We start from the raw sequence: 20,423 nt of genomic DNA, 5'->3' as shown, positions 1-20,423 counted from the left end.
GGCTGGGAGACTGCACATCAAATCAAATCAAGTGTGAGAGGAGTCCCGTGCTTGACTGCTCGGGGTCAAAGCTCCGCCTCCAATAGTCCTCCAAATCCTATATCTCCCACTGTGCTGTAATAGTATTATGAAAGTGATTTTTCATCACAAACTCAATGTTGTGGATTATTGTTACATAAAATACAAAAAAATAACATTTTTATGTCTCTAGAGAATCTTGTGCTCTGAGTTTAAAGCTGAGATCTTAAGCGGCTTGGAAAACTGTCCACAGAATTTGTAATATTGTTTTGGCCTATACTCTCCTGACCCCTCCCAAGGACCCACACACGTGTTTGTTTACATGGACAGATGGCCTTACCTCCAATGGCATTCTGTCTCCTCTCGCTCCCTCTCTCCATCCTTCTCTCTCTATGTCGCTGGAGCTGAAAGTGTACACAGAAGCGCCTTGTAAAATATTGATTCTACAATGTATCCTATGACATACTGTAAACAGCCCATATTTCTCTCTTCCTCTTCCCTTCTCTTTCAACCCCCTCCCCCTTTTCTCTAATGTCTGAGAGTGACAGGGCTCTCAGGTCAAGCTGACGCCAGTCTCTTTGCAGTCTCTCTCTGAAGCAGGCACAGGCCCTCTCTCCCAGCTGTCTGTCAGATCCGGCTGTTGCGCTGGCCTCTCACCTCAGACTTAAGAGCCCTTCCACACACAACAGGGTTTTATAGGGGCAGAGGCACAGGCGAGACGCACAGAGAAATCAAGGATTATCATAATGTCTAATTCTAGGTCTCTGCAAGTTTAGGCTAACTCTTCTGTGGAGAAAACTCAATTGTACATCAGTCAGTCAGCTGAAACACACATGCCCCTTCTAGCACAGTTCTCTATTAATTGAGAGGGACCATAACAGTAGGGATAGGGCAAACGGAGCCTCCCGACTGCTTTTTGGGCGGGATAACCATAAACTGTCAGTCATTGACTTTCTTCACCACATCAAAGAGCCTCAATAGGGCTAAATTGCTGAATGATTGACCGGACATGGTTATTTTTTTAGTAATTTTAGCAGACGCTCTTATCCGGAGCGACTTACAGTTAGTGAGTGCATACATTTTTATACTGGCCCCCCATGGGAATCGAACCCACAACCCTGGCGTTGCAAACGCCATGCTCTACCAACTGAGCTACAGAGGGTTATCCTGCTCATCTTGGCTTCTGTAATCTTGTAATCTCTAGCTGACTTGACCCTGATACCTTTTAATTTGGTCTCCCACTTAATCTCTCGACGCAATTCAGGATCGATGGTGGTTGTAATTCATCATCTGTGGGTCTTCTGCACTGATGCTTAGGACCTCAGTGGCATTTTGGCTGCCTGTAATTCTGCCTGTTTGTTTGTGGATTTGAGTAGAGAAGGGCTTGGGGATTGGGGCTGTCCACGTTGCTGCCAGTGGTCTTTGTTCCTATTGGTTGTATATTGGTTGTATACGTGTAGTACTCGTCAGTCACGTCCTTTAAACCCCGCTGCGTACCGGAGTTGATCTCCTCCGGCTCGGTTTAAGGTCAGGAGAAGGTCAGACTGACTAAAAGCCAAATTCTCCAAAATGCTTGCGGTAGCGTTTGTGTCCACATGTGTTTGTTTTGATGTTTGCATGATTGGGAAGAGTTGTATGACGTTGATGTATCTCTGTAACCTGTGTGTTATACAAAGTGACTTTGTGAAAGATATTTACAGATGGAGCCTCTTTTCTGTTTGTGGTCATGTCGGCACTCCACTATTCACTGTCAATGAGCCATAACCACACAAACCCATAGTGTATTTGCATTTAACTGTATAGAAGATAGACTGTTTGGGTGAGCATTCACTTACCAGTATTGTTGCTTGGCTAGTTCAGTGGTCCCGCTGTTTGTGTAGGTTAAATGATAGAGGAGCCATGTACCCATGCATAGCTGTTTATGCAGCACAGCTAGCAATCATTGAGTGGATTAAATAAACGCTCTCACCCTCCCTGTGTTATCCTGTGACCCTGCAATGTTAACAAGAGAGCGGAACCGAGATCAGTACTGTGTGGGAAATTCTGGAGATCAATGGCACCAAAAACAACATGCTGTAGATGTTTTGAGTTTGTATGCGAGCTTTGTTACCCAGGTGTGTCTAGCATTATGTCTATATGGTGTGTTTACATCTGCATTGATCTGTTTTTGTGTGTGTGTGTGTTCATATGTTTGTAATACTAACTATACTCACTTAGTGATAGTCAAATGGTGGGTTGAAGGCCTATGGTTTTAAATTGGGCTATGCCTAGGAACTGTTTATTTGGTGCGTCACAAGAAAGTTCAAAATATTTTAGGGGGGGTTACAGTGCTAGTGACCCACTACTGCTCTATCTGACCCTGCCCTGTCTCCCGCTCTGTGTCCTATAGCCCAGCACGCTGCCCCAGGGCACCATCAACATGAACCAGTGCTCTGACGTCATCGACGGGGAGTCCAAGACGGGCCAGAAGAACTCCTTGTGTATTCTCACCCCCGATAGAGAGCACTTCATCCGGGCCGAGTGCCGCGAGATCATCAACGGGTAAGACATGCAGCTGACTAGGGCACAATGTAGGAAAACTAAATGCAGGTAGGAGGGAGATGGCAACATCACCACACAACAACAACCCCCTCTACCTACTTGGTTTGTTGTGGCGGCCTCTCCTTCTCCCATTTATATTTGTACTGTTCTCAGTGGATGTCTTTTGACAAGTACTGGACAAGTGGATGCACAAGCGTAGGTTAGCATTTTTCATCATGAATCTTGTTCTGGAGGCAGCTCTTCAGAGTATTAACTATCCGGCACAGCCACGCAGTCCTAAAATCGGATTTTAAACCTAACCTTAACCACACTGCTAACCTATTGCCTAATCTTAACCTGAAATGAAGACCAAAACGTTTTCATGAATTTTTACAATATAGACAATTTTGACTTTGCAGCTGGCCTATCTAAGGGGAAATCACTTAGTTCTGCCTCCAGGACAAGACTCATGACAATAAACATCAACCTGAGCCACAAGCAGGCATCCGTGATATTGCTTTCACCTATAAAGGGAAGAGTAAGAGAGGAAGTCATTGCGTCCAATGATTGAAATACTGGAGTTCTGTCCTAGAGTTCATTGAACCTGTGGCACGAAAGCCAGTCAGAGAGAGAGGGAAAGGAAAAGATGGCTGGAGAAAGTGTTGTTGCACAGGCTTGTGGGTGCTGTTCCATGTCTGTCTGAACAGCTCTGCCCCCTGCTGTCTCAATCAGGCTAGTGCAGTCAGTACTCTCCCTAATTCGCACTGCAATGACAGTGCACATTCTTTCAGTGTCCCCTGCCTCCTTCACTGCCTCCCATCTCCATCATTCACTCACTACCTCACTCTTTTATTAAGCCCTCTCACCAACCCTTAACCCTTAATACACTGCCCTACCTTGTACCTCCTGTCCATCCACAGACACAATAGCACTGCTCTGCTAGCATCTCCCCTCCTCCTGAACACTCTCCTGTTCTAGCTACCATCTTATGTCCCCATACCAACCAACACACTGTCCTCACTGTTAACACACCTCCCTAGTTCCCACGCGTCTTTCTCCGTCAGCCCCACATTTTATAACTAATGTAAATGTAACCTTACTGCCCTCCCCTGCAAAGTCCTTCACGACCCACCTCTTGACACACTTTGCAGTGACCCCTCCCTCCCCCTGTACCTGGTTCTCTGCCATCCTGGAAACATATTGGTCCAGGCAGTGTACTTGCCATCTGATGGGTGGGGGCTGGGCCAATAACAAACACCCAGTTTAAGAGGATCTCTGTTTTTCTCATGGTCTGGATAAGCCTCTGGCTTTTCCCCCACCCCGCTACCCAGTCTTCCATAGAGGGGGATTAGGCCTGACACATACAGTATGAGGACAACACGAAAACTCACTTTCAATCTCTAACTACCACTCAGGCAGATTATATACTGTACTTTACAACAGCTGTAAAAACAGCTGTAAACATTTAACATTTTAGTCAATCTCAATCTTGGCACACTCAATGACATCCTGAAAAAAATGCTCAATCTTAATCTGTAGGCTAATCTTTACTAGTTGGCAAAGACTAATGCCAGTAGTACACTGAAATTAGATCTCTACTATTCAATTTGTTGTTGGATTGGTGTTGAAATGCCACCCGTCAAGGTTGTCTGAGATGGGGGGGGGGGGAAATATTGACGAAAACACTGGACACCCCCCCTTCTGTATCTTTTTTTTGTGGGGGCGGGGGGGTCCCTCAAGGTTTGAAAGTAGTCCATTGTGGTGATTCTCACAGCCAATTAGTAGATGTGTAATTCAGTATATCTGAGGATATTCGAGAATGCCATGGCAGAAGAAGTAGATGAAGTCCTAGGTGTTAAGAATGAGACATTGGTCTCCCAAATACAGTACTTACCTGGGCCCAGTTTCCCAATTAGTGATGGAACTTAAGCTTAACATTATAATTATTCCACAATACTGATGACGGATCATCTTCTAGAGACCTATATGGCTGCAAATATTGAGATGGCTTATTCTAATGCATACCCTATAATAATACACAAAATCACAGATTTGGCACATATAGTAACACATTATATTATGAAATATATTGAGGCAATACATTTGACAGTAGCCTACAATTAGCAAAATAGAACTTATTTAATTGAACATGAAATGTATTTCAATATGATTTGAAATATATAGGCCTAGGCTGTATAGCCTACTATATTTATATTTTAAAGCAGTCATCTCGGTTTTCACTTTAAGCATATTTTTATCCTTCGCTTTTTTGTAACGATTGCAAAGACATTGACAACTTTTGTATTTGTAGCTGTGGTCACAAAGGTGACAGAGAAACATAGATTCTACGTTTATCGGAGATCTGCGTATAAAGTGAAGCATCTAACGACGCACTTAGCTGTTCCTCGAGTGGTCTGAAGCAATCGGTAAATGAGGGTTTTCAAGTGCAACTTTAGTAACGATGGTTTTGGGAAATGGCACAGGGATTTAATGATGCTCCTATGGAGGTTCTAACGATGAACTTAGCCTTACGATGGCTCGATTGGTGATGAGCGTCTGAGATACACATGTACTGTATTTCACAGACCAGAACCAGTGGTAGGACCAGCTGGCAGGTCACAGCCTGTTTGTTTTGGGTCGTGACTGGGTCACGTCTAGGAACAGTGGTTTTGTTTATTCAGTGGCTCATGGGAAAACTCCAAAACCTATTGATGGGTCTTACATCACCAAAAAGTTTGGGAACCATCAGTCTGGAGTTTTGTCTAGTTTTTATGTTTGTCACTAATGAGTGATTTTTGCCCCTTTGATTGTCTCTGCAGATGGCAGGAGGCCCTGACGGTCTATCCCCGGACCAACAAGCAGAACCAGAAGAAGAAGCGCAAAGTGGAGCCACCCACTCCTCAGGTACCATGCCCTCCACTCTGAGATTCTAATTAAGTACTGGATACTGGACAATGTATTGGATATGTGGTCTCTCTATTGCAGGGTCTCCCAAACTCTGTCCTCGGGACCCCAAGGGGTGCACATTTGCGTTTTTGCCCTTACACTACACAGCTGATTCAAATAATCAGCTAATCATCAAGCTTTGATAATTTGAATCAGCTGTGTAGTGTTAGGGCAAAAACCAAAAGGTGCACCCCTTGGGATCCCGAGGACCGAGTTTGGGAAACGCTGCCCTATTGTATAATGTACTCCAACAAACTGAAGGGTCCTATTGTAACAGGGTGTATGGTGGATATAGGGCCAGTACACTGTAGCTTAAGATGAATCATAATGGTTTTGTGTGAAGTCATCTTATTGCATTGAATTTAAGAGGCTTGTATGATAACATGACGGACACTTTTGCCCTGAGGGGAATTTAAATGAAATGTCCATGTCAGGACATGCTTATTTAAATTTTTTTGTCATTTAGCAGACGCTCTTATCCAGAGCATACATGTTTGTTTTTTTCATACTGGCCCCCCGTGGGAATCGAACCCACAACCCTGGCGTTGCAAGCACCATGCTCTACCAACTGAGCTACTCAGCCACTACAGAGGTTCTCTCTGTTAGATACATTAAAAAAAGAGGGCAACGCAAAGGTAATAGAGGTTTTAATGACTAGATGAAGTAATGGTATTGAATATCCTTTTCTATGGACCACACACTTTGTGGTGTGATTTTGTTATTTTCCTTTCTTCCTTTCATTTTGATGTGATGCCAGATTTGTGGCGGGGCAGAGACTGGCTCCGAAGCTCATTGTCTGGGTCTTCTAATGGCAGTGGACCGAAACAGACCGACCCCCACTCTGAGTCTAGTAGACACTAACAGCCTCATTTGCTTAAGGGAAAACACAGACAGAGGGGTGACCCTCACTTTTATGCCATGTTGGCCTTCAAAGTCCTGTGTTGCTGAAATCTGCTCTTCACAGCAGTGAGTGTAGCTCCTGTCCGTCTGTCTGTCTTGTTTTGTCTAATTGGCTTTTCTGTCTGCCCCCTCTCTCTGTGCCCTCCTTCTACCCACTCAGTAGCAGTAATTACTGGTGCTGGCTGGCAGCATTCTGCACAGAAACCCCTGAACAAATGCAGGGGCCAGAACTGGGTTAACAGTGCTCTGGATCAGAAATACCGCCTGTGGGGGCCAGAGTTATTGCTTGTTCCTACAAAACACTGTCTGTCTGACTTTCTGTACTTCTCTTTTATATGTATGTACAAGCATGGTATGTGTTGAGTCAATGACACTCATTGACATTCTGGTGGAGCCACTTGCAGATAGACGGTACAATGAGTCAAGGCCAAGCCATGTAATTAAGGTTGTTTACTTGAGAGCGTGATGACGCTTTCATTGCAGGTTCCAGATCGTTTTCCGTCATCGTCGCAGCCAAGGCTGACCAGTGATGTTTGACTGATCTCTGTACCAGGGCGTAATTATAGGAAACAGGTTGTCACATATGTGCATATTCAATGTAAGAATGTGTCTCCACCTCCCCCTTACTAAAAACAGTGCTAAAAAGCCATTTCCACCTGAAACCTCTCTACCCACTTACACGTGTCTCACCGGAGATTCTTGTCTGCTCTGTAAATACATAGGCACAGAGAAACATCTGTTTGCTTTCTGGGAAGTGGCTCCAAGGCAAACAGCGCCTAACAAGGATAAGTTAAGTCCACTGTAGCTTGACAGGCCATTCTGGTGTTGCTGGCTTTTCCTGAGAGTGCCCAGAAACGGTCTTTCTATGGTCCTCTCTAGTTAAAAAAAACTATTGGGACAGAAATGTGATGATTATCCTCCAAACCCTTGCTCCTTGCTATAAAGTCTTGAGTAGCAGGGACTTTGAGGTAAGAAAATCTGCTCCGCCATGGCAAGGGGACACTGGCAGGGCATTAGTGGCTCCATGTCCTGTTCCAGGCTTCAAGAATCTTCAACCTTGTTGAGAAGACCAACCTCTGGAATGGACCCCCATAGGGTTCAGTTGTCAGGCCCACCTGACTGTGAAGACTCACTGTTATTGCTAAGAAATGTGTCAGCCATAGTAGTTATTAAGTGCCTTGCTCAAGGGCACATCAACAGATTGTTCACTTTGTCGGCTCGGGTATTCAAACAAGCGACCTTTCGGTTACTGACCCACCCCTCTAACCGCTAGGCTACCTGCCGCCCAATAGATCCACCCCCTAACTGCAAAGGCTCTGTGTGATTTGCAGGGTGTACGAAGTCCAAGTTGTCCGTTTTCCACCGGAGACATGAACGGACAGGCTGTGAGTTCAGCCAAACTTGATGTACTTCAAATCCTGAATGGCTACACAATACCACTCTCAATCCTTAATCCCAATCAATGCAGGTGGAGGGGGATCAAAGTGGATACTCTTTTTACATCTTTCTTGTTTCAAATGCAGTAATTCAGAGTTCAGTGGCATGCCTCCATGTGTGCTGTTTGACAGGGGATTGGCCAGAGATAATGACATCTGAATAGACCCTTGCTTTTCTACCTTAAACATATCCCAAGAATATACTCGCAGGGAAAGGAGGAAAGGGAGGTGCAGATGGAGGTAGGAATTATCAGTATCGCAAAATACTAAGAATCATCAAATGTACTCGCTGTCTACCATTTATTAACCATGATTACATGCCAACACTGATTTGTTTTGTGTGTATGTGTACTATATGTACTGAATGCAGGTATTGGTAAAAACCATAAATGAGCAGACTCGTATGGGACTTTACAGTAAATATACTGCCTTGTTATTAACAAGCATTTGGAGACATTAAGTATGAAGTCGGCATAAGTCGTCACATCTCTATCCCACAGAATGTTTCCCTTGTCTGTTCTGTCCTCTACAACAACACAGGTGGGACTGCCATGAAGGAGCTCTTTGTTCTTTGTTGAGCTGTCTGTCTGCCTCTCTTTCTTTCATTCACTCTGCCCCTCCCTCCATCCCTCTTAAGTCTGTCAATCTGTGCTGTTGTGAAACAATACTCTTTGTACATACTGTCTCTTCGCTAAACTTTTATTGACAGCGCTAAAGGAACTCTTAGTCATTGGAATACATGAAAAAGCTCCCCCAAAAAAGAGATGCTGAACACATGGACTCAATAGATGGTCAGGATTCATCTTCAATGTTGACATGTGTAACGATTGCGTTTGTGTCTCTTCTCCTTCTTCCTCCACTGAACCCTCTTGCACTCTTGTCTTTCCCTCTCTCTCCCTTTCACCTCTCTCTTTCCCCCTCTCCCACTCCCCACCTATACCCCCAGGAGCCCGGCCCAGCCAAGGTGACAGTGACCAGTAGCGGGGGCAGTATCCCCTGCCTGCCCAGCAGTATAGCCAGTGCAGAGCGGGTGCCGGCCAGCCGCTCCACCCTGTGGCAGGAGGAGAGGTGGAGCAGGGCATCCACCATCCCCTGCAGCCGCAGCGCCTCCTGTCTCAGCCAGCTGACCCAGAGCCACCCCGGGTCCAGCGTCACCAGAGAGGGTGAGGAAAGACTGGACACACACTTTCACCAAAGCCAATACATTTTTGGGTAGCAGTCATTTAGTTTGTAATCAACATCCAAGGGAGTTAGTGGACGCCAATGTTGATATCCCCGCTTTGTGTTCATGTACACTACATGGGCAAAAGTATGTGGACACCCCTTCAAATTAGTGGATTCGGCTATTTCGGCCTCACCCGTTGCTGACAGGTGAATAAAATAGAACACACAGCCATGCAATCTCCATAGACAAACATTGGCAGTAGAATGGCCTTACTGAAGAACTCAGTGACTTTCAACGTGGCACCGTCATAGGATGCCACCTTTCCAATAAGTCAGCTCGTCATATTTTTATCCTGCTAGAGCTGCCCCGGTCAACTGTAAGTGCTGTTATTGTGAAGTGGAAACGTCTAGGAGCCACAACGGCTCAGCCGCAAAGTGGTAGGCCACACAAGCTCACAGAGCGGGATCGCCGAGTGCTGATGCGCGTAGTGTGTAACAGTTGTCTGTCCTCGGTTGCTAAACTCACTACCGAGTTCCAAACTGCCTCTGGAAGTAACGACAGCACAAGAACTGTTCGTCGGGAGCTTCATGAAATGGGTTTCCATGGCCGAGCAGCCGCACACAAGCCTAAGATGAACATGCGCAATGCCAATGCAAAGTGTCGGCTGGAGTGGTGTAAAGCTCGCCGCCATTGGACTCTGGAGCAGTGGAAATGCACGCGTGCTCTGGAGTGATAAATCACGCTTCACCATCTGGCAGTCCGATGTTCGAATCTGGGTTTGGCGGATGCCAGGAGAACGCTACCTGCCCCAATACATAGTGTCAACTGTAAAGTTTGGTGGAGGAGGAATAATGTTCTGGGGCTGTTTTTATGGTTTGGGCTAGGCCACTAGTTCCAGTAAAGGAAATCTTAACGCTACAGCATACAATGACATTCTAGACGATTCTGTGCTTCCAACTTTGTGGCAACAGTTTGGGGAAGGCCCTTTCCTGTTTCAGCATGACAATGTCCCCGAGCACATACAGAAATGGTTTGTCGAGATCAATGTTGATGAACTTGACTGGCCTGCACAGAGCCCTGACCTCAACCCCATCGAACAGCTTTGGGATGAATTGGAACGGCGATTGCGAGCCAGGCCTAATCGCCCAACATCAGTGCCCGACCTCACTAATGCTCTTGGGGCTGAATGGAAGCAAGTCCCCGCAGCAATGTTCCAACATCTAGTGGAAAGCCTTCCCAGAAGAGTGGAGGCTGTTATAACAGCAAAGGGGGGGACCAACTCCATATTAATGCACATGATTTTGGAATGAGATGTTCGACAAGCAGGTGTCCACATACATTTGGCCACGTAGTGTACGTGCTTTATGTATTTTCTGCCAAAAAAAATTGTAATCTGTCGCTTGCTCTGCTTTGTGTGCGTGGTTCAAGACGGTAGCTCCCTGAGTGGCGGACGCAAGGTACGAGTGGAGAGCGGCTACTTCTCCCTGGAGAAGACAAAGTCACCGGAGCCCCCCCAGCCTCCCCAGCCTCCCCAGCACCTGCCCCTGACCACCTCTACCTCCCTCGGCGTCCTCCACCACAGGTACAGCCCCTGTGACCTCCCCTCGGACCCCAACACCTCCCTGTACTACCCCTCCTCAGACCCCCTCCCCTCCCCCAGCTACTCCACCATCAGCTCCTCCCAGAGCTCCCTTGACTCGGAGCCCAGCAGCAATGCCCTGAGCTGGGACAGCCAAAGCGGGGCAGGTGGGTATGTTGGAGGTGGTGGTGGTGGGGGAAGAGTGGAACGACCAGGCAAGGACTACGTGGTGCTGTCGAACGTGCCACGGGCACGCCGGCTGAGCCACCGTGAGGCCTTCCGCTCGGACAAGAAGAGGGCGGAGCTGAGGGCTCGCACACGCAGCCCCGGACGGGAGGAGGTGGCCAGGCTGTTTGGGCTGGAGCGCAGGTGAGGCTATTGAGATGACACACATACCTGTATTTAACTTATGCACGTAGAAACAGTCAAACACACTACACATAGCATTGCTTTATAACCCCACTGAGTATATTGAATGTAGTCACGCATGCGATCTTCAGTGTTTGGTTTTGAACCTACCCTCCACTACATTCAATTACTATGATCTTCTTGGGCTGTATTGGCCTTCTGGCACCACCTAGTGGCAGTAGTCCTCTAGATCCTCTTGTGGCGGTTCTGTTTATAATTGCATTGCTTTCTTGGAGCCAAATTAAAACAAACATATATTTATTGCATGCATATTTCCCCCTCTATCCAGCTCTGTCTACTTTGCTATTTGTTTTTGTTTTTTGTTTCATCTCTTCCAGGAGCTTCTGAAAATCTGCCCTCCCAAACCTTCCGCCCCTGTCCTGCTGCTGCTGTGCCCTGCTGGTTACCGCTGACTCCTGCTTTCTCTCATTCCACCTCACACACACACACACACACACACACAAATACACGCTCACTCACATACACTCACACGCTCTCGCTCTCATTCACTTACAATTTCACTCACAATCTCACTCACTCATAGACAATCTCACACTCACTCATTCACACCTGGTCCAGTCTCCTTGGCTAACGCTGATGCTGCCATTGCTGCTGCTCCTGGGAATATGGTCCTTAATCCTACAATGATCCTCCTTCCCCTTCCTCTCCATCTGAAGTTTGATCTCTCCACATAACACTCTATGCTCATCATACTCTGTCATTCTTTTGGGGACCATTTCCTTTTCTAGTTGCACTTACACATTCTCTATATGGAATATGTGTTGTGCCAAAATTATTAACCAATGTAGTCATTTATCCAAATATTCTTACAATCAAACCAGACTGATGTTTATTGATTTTTGGCACAAAGCAGCCTCCATAGTTCTGCTCTGCTCTTTAGTTAACGCACAGACCTCGAGAGGATTTGCTCTTTTTGTTTTTGTTGCTCATTTGATTGTGTGTTATATCCTGAAGTATGGCCAACTGAAAAGTAACATCACTTTATAAGAAGAATGGCTGCAGACGGTTTCAGTAGCAGAAGTTTGAATGTGTTAGAGCCTCATATTTTAATTGTTGTTTATTGGAAACAAAATACCGTCACTTAAGTACAGCGTGAAGAGATAATGATGCATAGCTGAAGTTTCAAAGCCCCTATGTCATGCTGTTTATGTGATACTGTTCATGATAACAAGTGTGTGTCTGTGTGTGAATGTGATGCTGACGGCATTGTGTATGTTTTCCACAGGCGTTCTCAGGTGATAGGGAAGTTTGAGTCAGGGGATGGGGAGGGTGTGGAACACATGGACACCAGCTCCCCTTCGGAGCCCCCCTCCAATACCGTGTCTGTCCAGAGGCAGGGGCGTAGCGAGAGACGCTCCCTTGCCTGCAAACAGGTAATGTACCCCCTCCCAACACAATGTGACACAAGGCTGTCGTTAGGTGTTATAAACTATACATGGCACCTAACATTAGCTGTCATTAACATTAGAAAACCTATAATCCAATTAACAGAGAACTCTCATTCATCATAAACCTTTCAGTTGATGTCAATATGAAGATAACCATGTTACACTTTACGTGAATACAGTACAGTAGTTTACAGTGCATTCGGAAAGTATTCAGACCCCTTGACTTTTTCCACATTTTGTTACTTTACAGCCTTATTCTAGAATGGATTAAATTGTTTTTTCCCCCTCATCAATCTACACACAACACCCCATAATGACAAAGCAAAAACAATTGTTTTGCAAAGATTTGCAAATGTATATATATATATATATTTTTTTTTTAAAAAGTATTCAGACCCTTTACTTTGTTGAAGCACCTTTGGCAGAGATTACAGCCTCGAGTCTTCTTTAGTATGATGCTACAAGCTTGGCACACCTGTATTTGGGGAGTTTCTCCTATTCTTCTCTGCAGATCCTCTCAAGCTCTGTCAGGTTGGATGGGGAGCGTCGCTGCACAGCTATTGTCAGGTCTCTCCAGATATGTTAGATCGGGTTCAAGTCCGGGCTCTGGCTGGGCCACTCAAGGACATTCAGAGACATGTCCCGAAGCCACTCCTGCATTGTCCTGGCTGTGTGCTTAGGGTTGTTGTCCTGTTGGAAGGACAACCTTCGCCCCAGTCTGAGGTCCTGAGCACTCTGGAGCAGGTTTTCATCAAGGATCTCTCTGTACTTTGCTCCGTTCATATGTCCCTCGATCCTGACTAGTCTCCCAGTCCCTGCCGCTGAAAAACATCCCCACAGCATGATGCTGCCACCACCGTGCTTCACCGTAGGGATGGTACCAGGTTTCCTCCAGACGTAACGCTTGGCATTCAGGCCAAAGAGTTCGATCTTGGTTTCATCAGACCAGAGAATCTTGTTTCTCATGGTCTGAGAGTCCTTTAGGTGCCTTTTGGCAAACTCCAAGCGGGCTGTCATGTGCCTTTTACTGAGGAGTGGCTTCCGTCTGGCCACTCTACCATAAAGGCCTGATTGGTGGGGTGCTGCAGAGATGGTTGTCCTTCTGAAAGGTTCTCCCATCTCCACAGAGGAACTGGAGCTCTGTCAGAGTGACCATCGGGTTCTTGGTCACCTCCCTGACCAAGGCCCTTCTCCCCCGATTGCTCAGTTTGGCCGTGCGGCCAGCTCTAGGAAGAGTCTTAGTGGTTCCTAACTTCTTCCATTGAAGAATGATGGAGGCCACTGTGTTCTTGTGGACCTTCAATGCTGCAGACATTTTTTGGTACCCTTCCCCAGATCTGTGCCTCGACACAATCCTGTCTTGGAGCTCTACGGACAATTCCTTCGACCTCATGGCTTGGTTTTTGCTCTGACATGCACTGTCAACTGTGGGACCTTATATAGACAGGTGTGTGCCTTTCCAAATCATGTCCAATCCATTGAACTCCAATCAAGTTGTATAAACATCTCAAGGATGATCAATGGAAACAGGATGCACCTGAGCTCCATTTCGAGTCTCATAGCAAAGGGTCTAAATACTTATGTAAATAAGGTATTTCTGTGTTTTATTTTTTATACATTTGCAACCATTTCTAAAAACCTGTTTTCGCTTTGTCATTATGCGGTATCGTGTGTAGATTGATGAGGGAAAAAAATAATTTAATCAATTTTAGAGTAAGTCTGTGAAGTCACAAAATGTAGAGAAAGTGATGGGGTCTGAATACTTTCCGAATGAGCTGTAATGAGTGTTTAGTAATATTTCATAGCCAATGGAGTCATATCATGTAGACCCTATATGTTTTCAGGAGATGTCATTGGATGCTGAGAAGGAGTGTTGTGTTCCTGATGTGTCCTGCTCTTCCAACTTCCGGAGGGCAAAGTCCCTGGACCGCCGAGTGACCGAGTCCTCCATGACTGTGAGTGCTGGGCAGTACTTTACGCTAGGTTACGTCACTTTACGCTAGGTTACTTCACTTTACTTAATGCAAGGTTACTTTATATTAGGTCACTTTAGTTTGTGCTAGGTTGTTACTTCACTTTACTTTATGCTAGGTTACTTCACTTTAGTTAATGCTAGGTTACTTTACATTAGGTCACTTTAGTTTATGCTAGGTTACTTTACTAACAGATTACATAGATGGATCTGTGTTACTTAGATCTGATCTGGGAACTGTCCCGGGGTGGTGTTAGGGGTCCTCCTGTCAACGTGTGGTTGGTATGGCCGAGCTGCAGCTGCCAAAATAGCCCCCCCCCACAAACCCCCCTGTTATAAATAGCTGGAGTGAAGGGTGTTAAAGCGCCATCTTTTTGTGCAAAGACACACAGAGAGCGAGGGAGAGAGGGAGTCAAGTGGAAGAGAGTGAGAGTGTGTTAATGAGTCTGTACCAGACTGTGGCCGTGCCACACCTGATGAAGATCAACAGAAACAAGGTAGGGTTGGACGTAGCACAGCTCCTGTTTGTTGACAAAATGGAAAGTTTAGTTCTGGCGGTCTAACAGCAGACGTTCTTGGTTTGAATGGTGACAGTTTGGCAAAGAAGGGCTCGCTTGTTGTGGACCGAGTGGTCACTCATTGAGTCTCCTTTGGATGAAACCATAGAAGGGGTTCTCTGTCTGCGCTGTTTGCTGTATTAGTTGAATGAATCCAAGTCTAATATAAATATAGCGCTAATGTAGAAGCTTTTAATTATGAGTAGAGACTTAAAATGGTTTTATTTTGAACGTCTGAAGACCGTAGCAGTTCTGTCGTAATGTCAACATAAAGTTTTTATGCATTTGCAAGATTACTGTATTTCAGGGTTCAGTGAAAGGTCCCTATTGGGGTGGGTGGGCCACTCTGTTGCCATTAGTCGAATCTGAGGATTAGGCAGTCTGCTGTGGACTGAAAAGCTATTAGCTGTTAGCTGCTGAGCTGTTGGCAGTTTATTGGGAGCATTTAGCATTGCAGTGAGCTGTCTGGCTCTGGACAAAGATCTGTTAGCTACATGGTTAGCTGTTAGCTGGGAGCTGTTACATATTATGCGTAAATGACTACCGATAAAGCAGCGAACACTGATCGTGAAAGCCATGAGCATGAGCTAGTTGTAAATCACGTGTCATGAATTTAAGCTATTGTTGTTGTGATTTTTCAATGTAGCCGGATCTGTTGAATTTCAAGAAAGGATGGATGACCAAGTTATACGAGGATGGGATGGTAATATACTTTATTAGCAGAAATCATTGTGTTGATAAATTATTAGCCGTGCCTTATGACGTATCTCATGGATTTAAGTAGGAGAGTGCGCTTTAACAAAACTAGCAAATGTTATTTTACCTCTAGTGGAAGAAACACTGGTTTGTTCTCACAGACCAGAGTCTACGATACTACAGGGACTCAATAGCTGAGGAGGTAAGGCTCACTATAATACATCAATACCCTTTTCTCCCCCCAAGAATGTATGCAATGTAATGTTAAATTCGCCCTTGACATTTTTGTTGATCTTTTTGTTGTTTTATTCCAGGCTGCTGATATGGATGGCGAGATTGACCTGTCCACCTGTTATGATGTCACAGAGTTCCCAGTGCAGAGGAACTATGGCTTCCAAATCCTTGTCAGTTTATGGTTTGCTCCTCTGTACCATTGATCAAACCTAAAATGGTCCATACCTTTCACATCTCTAACAAATTGTCGTTCAGCTGTGACCCCGCGCTCTAAAAACAGCATTGACGACACGTGTTATTGCCGTCGGCATTGGGTTTGGCCATTTCTGTTTCCGAACAATGTATTTGTCCCATCGTGAGGGATGTCACTTGACCTGTCATCCCCCCGTGAGAGAGTGGCATCAAGGGTTCTAAGTCTGCCACAGACGTTGCCACCCCCCCCAACACCCGGAGGCCCTGAATAACATGTTTGTCTAACCTCGCTCATTCAAAAGACCAACCTGGTCTTAAGTCAGCGCTTACTCAATGTTGGCGCCTGCGTGTTTTGGAAAACCATTTTTTCTAAAAATAGCTTTGAATGCTTTCGCCTTAAGCTTTAATGGCACACATGATAGAATGTGAGACGACCTTCGATAGGAGGAGCAAGGTGAGGATGATTACCTCGTGATGCAACTTTTCCCTTGACTATAGGCCAAAATCTTGATCCCTTGGCGATGGGCCACATCTGAAACGTTCTCGCGAATCAAGCATTGATGTCAATGTGGGAGACACACCCAGATCTGAAGTTAGTGTTAGGCCCCATAGACACATGACATCCATAGACATCCATGTCATTTCTGCTGTGGGGGGGGGTTGTTGTGTTTACATTGGCTTGGAGCTGGCGTCTGCTCTCCTGGCGCTTCCCTGGTTATTTTCTGTTCGGGGGGTTAGAAATAGAGCAGTGGAGCAGATCGTTCTCTCTTTGGCTGAGAACAACACAGGTTTAGTGACAAGAAATTAATAACTCCAGTATTTATAACACCCTTTAGCTATCTGCATCACAGGCAGATCGGATAGAGGCCAGAATGGGGCTTGACCCAGTGGGGGAACCACTAAACAGAATGATGTAAATGAATGTAACATCCAGTAGAAGCCCTGGATGGAGAGTGCACTCATTTTGTTCATTCATCGTATTCATTATGAACGATCTCATCCAAAGAGGACCCTCATTATATTTATGAATTATATTCACTGTGTGCAGTCATTGGGATAAGATGCCTTTTATGGTGTAAAAGCATTAAAGATGGGGAATGAACACAAAAGATTTGGGACAGGAGTCAGTGGAGATGAGTTTAGGTTGCTCCCTGACATTTTGGTTACTGACATTATTTATTAGTTAGCTACTACTGGTCGAGAGGAGTGCATCTTAAATAGTATTGGTCATCACTGTCAGCTAGCCATTGTAACACTGTGTGGGTCCTGCCCTGCCCTCCCCTCATGCCCTTCTCTCCTGCCCTGCCCTCCCTTTGTCCAGAGTAAGGAGGGGGCGTGCACCCTGTCGGCCATGACCTCGGGAATCCGCCGCAACTGGATTCAGGCCATCATGAAGAACGTGCGGCCCACCATCGCTCCCCCCGATGTCACCCGGTAAGACCAACACACAGAGCGTGAGAGAAAGTGTGTCAACAAACCCACCACTGACCGACATAACAATTTCCTCACTTTTATTTCCTCTCGCTAATCTCTCTCCTCATCCTCCTCTTCCTCCTCCTTCTCTGGTATTTCCACCCTCTCTGCTTCCAGGAAAAACGTCTCTCTGAAACTGTCCGTTCTGAAGCCCAGGTTGGAGTGCTTGTGTGTTGATCCACGTCCCCTCCCCCAGTGATGTAATGGTTCAGTAATGCCTGCCTGCGTGTTTGTTGTCCCCGCCCTGTGTCCTGAACATTGAGTAATGTCTCCCAAGTAGTGCTGCTCAGGAAGACTGCTGCTGCAGTACACACTCCATCAGTCAATTGAAATAATCATCCATCTTACTTGGCTCGATCAGCGTAGAAAACTATTGTAGATTGCTAAAAGATAATGTATAGAGATATTGAAGAACAGAAAAAACTAGAGATGTAGGCATATAGTTTATATGGTAACACTTACAGTATGTATTTGCTTTGATGAACCATGAAAAGGCAGTTGGAGCCCGAGGAGAGATGAGTGTCAGTGCAACCCTGGTGCAAACACTGTTCTATATGTATCGCAGCAACAGAAGTATTCATATCTTACTTTCGGATCATTTAGCTCCCTGTGCTAGTGTTTCTGCCCAGTGGTCTTGTCTTTCGGTGGGGCTCTTCAGATGCCTATGGACTCTGTATTGGGTTCAGTGTTTCCTCTAGGATTTTTTTCAGCAGTGGTGGCAACGGTAGTGGGGGAGGGGAGTTGGCGCAATGACATGCTAGCTGTTCCCATAGACTTCCAGTCAATGACTATAGGGGAAACACTGGGATTTAGTGTATAGGGTTTTACCCCTGTTTACTGAAAACTCACTTATGGCTCCTTCAACAGGAATGTGGGATATTTTGGGCGTTCCTGCGTAGACACCTCGCGGACACCTCTTCCATATTCTTGGATTGTACCCCTCTCCCATTCCTCTGACCCATCCCCCCCCCACCACCACCACATGATGATGGAAATAGACTTTTCCGTCAGCCCACTTTTTTAGGTGTGCACTCCCCATCGCAGTTTCAGTGAATGCCAAGCAGTGTGCAGATGACTGTGACCACATTCCCCGCTCGTCTACTGCACAAACGGCTAAAGTTGAGAAACTGCAGTGCGCTCGGCTCAAGTCTCGGATTACAGACATGTCTTACGAAAGAGAAAGGCCAAATCTGACCTGAGGCCCATCATGCACTCAATGCAGTTTGGTCCAATTCTCCCAGACTGCTTTAGTGCTAAAATGTCCCAATGTATTCCTCTCATTGTTGTTGTTTAAACTTACTTTGTGAGCACACAGATGTTTTGTTGTAAGTGAATAGTTAATGTTCTGTAGCAGTGTGAGTAGCTGAGTTTGCATGGGCTTCTTCAGCGCATTTGAGAGTATCAGCATTGATCACGTCGTTAGTCATTATCTGGGATGCAAGATGATTGTAGGTCAGTGATTCTGCACAGTCATCCTTGCTCAGGCCCGTTCCTCTCGAACATGCTGATTGTCTTAACACCAGTACTGAGTGTCTGAAGCCATCACTAACCAGCCTCTTTCTCTCTTTTCCTCTCCATTCATTTCCTCCTCTCTCACTCCTCCCATGTCCTCAGCTCCCTCCCTGAGGAGAAGGCCAGAGGGCGGGTGGTGCTGCATCCGTCTCCCCAACCCAGCCCTGACCCCGGTCCTAGCCCCGAGAGCCCCCGGGTGGAGGTCCGGGTGGTCCAAACACAGAGGTCTGGAGACCACGCTCCTGCCCCAGTCGCCGTCCCTGCCTCGGAGCCACGCAAGAGCCGGGTCCGAGAGCGCAGGCGAGAAGGCCGCTCCAAAACGTACGACTGGTCCGAATTCAAGCCCGGGCAGACTGAGGACCCCAAGAGGGACAAAGCACCAGATACTGTAGACCTCAGCTCTGCTTCTTCCTCCTCCACCTCCTCTTCGTCCTCCTCCACTTCTTCCCTGGCTTCCTCCCCCGTCTCCACCTCCTCCCCCCCAACTTCCTCCTCTATTTCGGTCCCTCCACTTGGCCGGGGCTCTGCCTTGGCAACCGGGGAGGAGGCAGAGCAGGAGCGGGCGCGGCGACGGGAAGAAAGGCAGCAGCGCTTTAAGCAGAATACCCACGCACCCAGCACAGTTACCACCACAATGACCACCACTGTAAACGCAGTGGGGGCCGAACCGAGGACCCCCGGGGAGTCCCAGGACCAGGGGAGGATGGAGGTCGGCCACCCTGAGCCAGGTGCGGACGGGAGCGGGGAGAGGGACGGCAGAGCCCCCGACGTGCAGGTGGAGATCGAGCAGCGGTGGCATCAGGTGGAGACCACGCCGCTCCGAGAGGAGAAGCAGGTGCCCATCAGCACCACTGACGCCTGCCTCACTGAGAGACTGCCCCCACAGGAGCTAGCTGCCCTGCTGGACAAAGAGGTAGGCTTTTATGTACACCGGCCAAAGCTTCAATATTCTACTGTGTGTCATTATAATGAGGAACCATACTATATTCTAATGTATGTGTATGATGCAGCTGGGGCAGACCCAGAAAGAGCTGGCCAGACTGCAGGAGCAGAACAACCTGCTGCAGGAGCAGCTGGAAGATGCCAGGGGGAGAGAGCACAGTGCCAGGGAGGGTTACATACTACAGGTACCACACACCAACAGTAGCTGATCACTTCTGATTAGTTGTATATTAGTTTTAGTTAGTTGGCGGTTATTATAGCTTGAGAGATGACCAATCATGTAGCTTTAAATTATTGTAAATGATATGCCCTTTACTGTGAGTTCATGTTTGGAGGGGTTTTATCGTTTTGATATTCTGGCTCGTTTTCACAGCAGGGTTTCGTATTCACAGTTTGTATATTACATTACTGAACATCTTTAGCGTGAGATACAGTATTTACAATCGAAGGCAATGTTCGCACTT

General features: G+C 46.5%; 1 protein-coding gene across 5 annotated transcripts in view; it reads left to right on the top strand.

Annotated features, from left to right (window-relative positions):
* si:ch73-103b11.2 (centrosome-associated protein CEP250) overlaps positions 1–20,423 on the top strand; it is an 89,718-nt gene that overhangs the window by 49,361 nt on the left and 19,934 nt on the right. For 2 of the 5 annotated variants that reach the window (XM_045220226.1, XM_045220248.1), the window contains exons 4-16: positions 2,408–2,559; positions 5,358–5,442; positions 8,767–8,983; positions 10,414–10,933; positions 12,219–12,366; positions 14,226–14,336; positions 15,557–15,613; positions 15,740–15,808; positions 15,921–16,010; positions 17,354–17,466; positions 17,623–17,661; positions 19,120–19,930; positions 20,028–20,144. In XM_045220226.1, the coding sequence (XP_045076161.1) occupies positions 2,408–2,559; positions 5,358–5,442; positions 8,767–8,983; positions 10,414–10,933; positions 12,219–12,366; positions 14,226–14,336; positions 15,557–15,613; positions 15,740–15,808; positions 15,921–16,010; positions 17,354–17,466; positions 17,623–17,661; positions 19,120–19,930; positions 20,028–20,144 (2,529 nt within the window). The other 3 variants (XM_045220284.1, XM_045220262.1, XM_041877122.2) reach the window with 3 other exon arrangements.

This window comes from Coregonus clupeaformis, chromosome 1 (genome assembly GCF_020615455.1).
Source record: "Coregonus clupeaformis isolate EN_2021a chromosome 1, ASM2061545v1, whole genome shotgun sequence".
Lineage (NCBI taxonomy): Eukaryota > Metazoa > Chordata > Actinopteri > Salmoniformes > Salmonidae > Coregonus > Coregonus clupeaformis.
This window is presented reverse-complemented; position numbering and strand designations above follow the sequence as displayed.